We start from the raw sequence: 5557 nt of genomic DNA on the forward strand, positions 1-5557 counted from the left end.
GGGGCTCTACTCCTCTGCCCCTGCGTGGGATGTGAGCCGAGCCCCAGCGCACTGGAACTTCGAATAAACTCCTCCTGCTTTTGCATCAAGAGACGTCTTTCGTGAGTGATTTTGGGTGGCGTTATCCCTGACCTGGGTTGTGGGAGCCCTGCTGAAGGGAAACCCAACACCTCCTCACCTTTTAGGGCAGGGTTCTAAGGAAATCTATTAGAATCACCTGGGAAGGTTTTTACACCCTATACTACGCTGTAGTCCTTTGTCTTGAAAAGCATCATTCTTTCAGGGAGCTTTATTCTATCCCAGATTAAAGGTGTTTGTCACCTTTCTAAATCCTAGTCAACTTAAGGTTGATGGAGTAGAAATAATTGAACTCAAAACACTGGCTTTGTCCAAACTGGTTGGGCAAATCACTAAACCTTTCCTGTTTCAGGTTTTTCCACTGATTTTTAAAGTTCCCTTCCATATTTGAAATTCTATATCTCCATGTCATGTTTAAGAAGCCTTCTGAACTACTCCTAGCACAACTTGTCCCTTCTTTGTTTTCCTACAGGCTGTGCAGCACAACATATCGCCTCATTACACACTGTCATATATTGCCCTCTAGTTGTTTCTAATTCTAATTTGAAATTTTTTTTTCCTTCTAGTTTAAAATATATTTAGTTTAAAACTTTATTTTCAGGGGAAGACATTTTGCCTTCTACTTAAATATCCTAGGACAACTTGGGGGCATATCCTAAGGCAATTAGTATATATTTATATTGATTTGTTCAAAGCAATTATGCCCCATGTTTCAGAGCCCTGGGATTATATTTTAGCTGCTGTCCAGGAGAAATACAATGTGAGCCACAAATGTGAGCCACCTACATAATTTTCAATTTTCTAGTCAGCACATTAAAAAGTAAAAATACTAAACAAAACCAAGTGTAATTAATGTTAATAATATAGTTCACCCAGCATACTCAATATATTATGATTTCAACATGTAGTCAATATAAAAAGTAATGAGATATTTTACATTCGTTTTCGTTCTAAGTTTTTGAAATCCTGTGTTTTGCACTTACAACACATCTCAGTTCAAAATAGCCCCATTCAAGTGCCATTCAAATGCTCAGTAGCCACTTATGGCTACCGTGTTGAGCAGTGAAGTTCTGCATAATTGGACTGCTTTCCAAACCGATCAATTTTCTATTCATATAATGACATTGAACACTTAATAAGTATCAGGCGCTGGGAAGGGTGCAAAAATAAATACAATTTATTCTGGTACGGGAGACAGATTTGTAAATCACTAGCTACAGTACAATGTGGTAGATGCTATGATAGAGATGAACAGAGGAAACCCTGACTTGGCCACGGTGGGGGAAAGGAGAGGGAGCGCAGGCGGGGGTGGGGTGGGGTGGGGATAGGTCAAATAAGGTTTCACAAAGGAAGTAACACACATTTGGCCTAGGAACTGGGTGGCAAAAAATGACGCTGCCTGTGGGTTGACCACAGTCGCAGATTACCAAATTATCTGGACTAAGGAGAGGGACTCCCAGGGCACAAGGCTGGAAACTCCTTGCTCTGTGGAGGAGGGGATGACTTGATGAGGAAGAGGGCGGGCAAGGATTGTGAGGAATCCGGAGCTACATCTGGTGGGTAGACAGAAGCCAGAGAGGGTCGCTACTTCCATTACGTCTTCGCAGGTCCACCCCTGCGACCCACGGCAACGGCGCAGACTGGAGCCCCTAGTTGGCCAGGCTCCTCAATCTAGGGACCGATTTGCGAGGTAAGGGTTCTGCCTGTCTGGCTACTAAAGCTCACTCGCGCTCGCTCGCTTGCTCTCCAGCCTCCCCACACCCGGGCCTCAGGCCCTCAAAACTTCCAAGCCTAGTGTCAGCAAAGAGAAACAAATCGTAATAACAGCGCGCCTACGGTTTTGCTTGTTTGTTTTTAACAGATGTCTGCCAAGGGTTGCCTGGGAAAATGAGTCTATAGAAACGGTTTCCAGGGCTGGCAAAGAATTGCTTCCGGAAGGTTTTCTTTTTCTTTTTTTATTTTTTGACGCTTTAGTAACAATGAGCTGGCGGAACCAATGTGACGCCCCTTCCGGTTTCATTCCCTCTCGCAGGAGTTCTTTACCGATGTTGCCTTTGACCCCGGAAGTGAGGTCTTCCGCGTTCTTCCCTACCCCAAGATGGCAACTGCTGAGGACGAATTGCTGCTGCCACGGCTTCCTGAGCTATTCGAAGCCGGCAAGCAGCTTCTGGACGAAGTAGAGGTAGCGACTGAACCCACCGGTTCCAGGCTAGTCCAGGACAAGGTGTTCAAGGGACTGGACCTCCTTGATAAGGTTGCCGAAATGTTATCGCAGCTCGACTTGTTCAGGTATGGGGGAGAGGGTAGTAAGGTAATAATGGTTACTAAGGGAGGAGCCCTTGAGTCTGGGTTGAGACTTTTAGGACTAGGAACCTTTCATCCCTATCTCCTACTGCGATCTTGTATGAATTGTTTACATTCTCCACCTCTTTTCCAAGTAGTTAATATTCTATGACTGTGCTCCCTAGTGTCGGGCTAACTTAATAGGTATTGGGCGTGAGCACTCAGCCACATTTTGGGGGGAAAAGAAAAAACTTGCTGCTATTCCCCATGCCTCATCCCTTTCCCCTTTTCCTCTCCAGCCCTCTCCTTCCCCAGGAAGCAAGGGCCACAGTTTGACTGTCCAACCAGGCTTCACAGCCTCCTCTTTGCTCTTTCTAGCCAAAATGAAGATTTAGAAGAGATTGCTTCCGCCGACCTGAAGTATCTCTTGGTGCCAGCATTTCAAGGAGCCCTCACCATGAAACAAGTCAACCCCAGCAAGCGTCTAGATCATTTGCAGTGGGCTCGAGAACACTTTATAAATTACTTAACTCAGTGCCATTACTATCATGTGGCAGAGTTTGAGCTACCCAAAATGAAGAACAACTCGGCTGAAAACAGCACTGCTAGCTCCTCCATGGCCTATCCTAACCTTGTTGCTATGGCATCTCAAAGACAAGCTAAAATAGAGAGGTGGGTCAGCTAATAACTTGAGGGATACCCAGTGGCAATGTCACTGGGGAGAGGGGGGTGCATGTTCTTTTTGAGGGGAGGGAATAGAATGGTGCATGTCTCTCTCTTGGTTCTTCCTGAACATAGACCCTGGTGAGAGCAAACTTTCCTGAGTTTTTCAAGATCCCTCTGTCTTTCTAGAGGTGCTCATACTTAGCCATCAGATCCCTAATACCTTATGGTTGCCAACATCAGCATTATTGTTTAGCAAAGTATCTCCCAACCTTTTCCATAAATGTTACAGGGTCCAGACCAAGGAGAGCTTAGGCTGTGAGGAAAGTGAAGGAGTATAACATTGTTGCTAAGAACCTGGGGAGAAGTTCACATCCTAGCCTCACCATTTAATCACTCTGACTTTGAGTAAATTACTTAATCTGTGTGCCTTAATTTTCCCATTTATAAAACTGGAATAATAGCAAGTCCTTTCTCATAAAGTAGTTATGAGGATTAAAAGAGAAATACATATAAAGCATTTAGCAGAGTGTGTGACACACAGTAAGCACTCCAGATCAGCTGCCTTTGCCTTTGTGGCTAAGAGTATAGGTTGTAGAGACCTGGGTTTGAGTCCAGCTTTGTTTATCTAAGACTCAGGTTTCCTTATATGTGAAATCTCAATAATAATCATACCTGTCTCATTCTTAACGAAGCATAAATGAGATAAAGCACATAAAACACCTAGCACAGTGTCTGGCACATAGTAAGAATCCTATAAATGTTAGCTATCATTAGGCAATGCTGAAGAGCTTAAACTTTGGTTGGTGACTGTGATACACTAAAAGATTTTTTTTTAAAGAGTAGTATGGTCATATTTGCATTTTATCTACCATATTCTGGCAGCAGTTAGGAAACTGTGTAAAGGAGGAGATTTGATCCACTTAGGTGGGAGCATTAAACTAGAGGTGGTGAGAACTCAACAACTGAAATGGCAGTAGGAATGGGGGAGATAATATTTATTTAGGGGGCTTAAATCTACACAAAGCCTGGTGATGAGTTGGTTGTGGGAAATGGAGTAGAAGGAAGCAGCAAGAAAGAAGTCCATGCTTCTGACTTAGGTGGATAGGTATGAAATTCATTGAGACGGGGAATAATGGAGGAAGTACAGATCAGGTGATAGTTGTTGCTTTTAGGTGCCATCAAGTAGGTTCTGACTCATAGTGACCCTGTGTACAACAGAATGAAACACTGCCTGGTCATGTGACATCCCCACAGTTGTTGCCATGCTTGAACCCCTTGTTCCAGCCACTGTGTCAATCCATCTCGTTGAGGATCTTCTCCTTTTTTACTGACCCTGCACTTTACCAAGCATGATGTCCTTCTCCAGGGGCTGGTCCCTTTTGAAAACATGACCAAAGTACAAGAAACAAAGTCTGGCTGTTCTCACTTCTAAGGAGCAGTCTGGCTGTGCTTCTTCCAAGATCGATTTGTTCATTCTTCACAGAATTTTCAGTATTCTTCATTAAGACCACAATTCAAATGCATCAATGATATGATGTAATAGTGGAGAGTATGAATTCATTATCGAAACATGTTGAGCTTCAAGGTACCTAGCAGAAACCCCAGTAGAGCTGTCTGGTAGCATGAAACTTAGAAGAGAGGCCTAGTCTAGAGTTGTGAATCTGTATCATTTATTCAAGAAGTATTTATTGAACCCTTCCTGTGTACAGAAACTAACTGTTCTGGACATCGGAGAACCAGACTCAGTCCATAACCTCATGGAGCTTTTATTCTGGTGGAAGAAACAGACAATAAGCTAGTAAATAGAAATGTAGTTCCAAGTGGTAAGTGCTATGAGAAACAAAGTATGGTTTTAATAGAGTGTGACAATGAATGAATTTTGAGGATAATGGGATGCAGTGACATGAAGTAGAATTCAGCATCATGTCCTTTGTAAGAAGTTGGGGACAGCTCATAGGCATATAACTAGAAATTGAAATCATGAATTTGGTGTCCAAATAATTATACAAAAAGACTGTAAACTCCATAAACTGTGGTAGAGAAAGATGAGGGAGTGACCACACCTGGCTTGAGGGATAGAAGAGATTTCAGAACATGATGGAATTTGAGATGAGCCTTGAAGGTTGGTTAAAAATAGGAATTACTGGTTTTTCTGAATATAACTTAATGCTCATTGTAGAAAGTTTTTTTTTAAAAAGCCAAACATATCCAGGCAATCCCTGGATTACAAATGAGTTCCATTCCTAGGTCTGTCTTTAAGTCAAATTTGTACTTAAGTTGGAACAGTTAGATATAGTTCCTATCTAACATCAGTCAAATGTTTGTCTTAGTACATTGTATATAGTGTACCTTTCTATAAGGAGGTCTGGTGGTGTAGTACGTAAGGCATTTGGCCACTAACCCCAAGGTCAGTGGTTCAAACCCACCAGCTGTTCTGTAAGAGAAAGATGAGGCGTTCTCCTTTTGTAAAGATTTACAGCCTTGGAAACCTTGGGGTTTGCTATGACGTGGAATTGACTTGATGATAGTG

At 42.7% G+C, this 5557-nt stretch overlaps 1 protein-coding gene across 1 annotated transcript in view; it reads left to right on the forward strand.

Annotated features, from left to right (window-relative positions):
- Nucleotides 1-2176: 2176 nt before the first annotated feature.
- The window catches only part of IGBP1 (immunoglobulin binding protein 1), a 141876-nt gene continuing 138495 nt past the window's right edge, over nucleotides 2177-5557 (forward strand). Inside the window, exons 1-2 of the mRNA XM_042783134.1 lie at nucleotides 2177-2367; nucleotides 2740-3033. Of these exons, the coding sequence (XP_042639068.1) occupies nucleotides 2177-2367; nucleotides 2740-3033 (485 nt within the window). The remainder of the gene's footprint in view (nucleotides 2368-2739; nucleotides 3034-5557) is intronic.

The sequence above is a fragment of the Orycteropus afer genome, unplaced genomic scaffold, assembly GCF_000298275.1.
Source record: "Orycteropus afer afer isolate SDZICR_OR568_19922 unplaced genomic scaffold, OryAfe1.0 scaffold00692, whole genome shotgun sequence".
NCBI lineage: Eukaryota > Metazoa > Chordata > Mammalia > Tubulidentata > Orycteropodidae > Orycteropus > Orycteropus afer.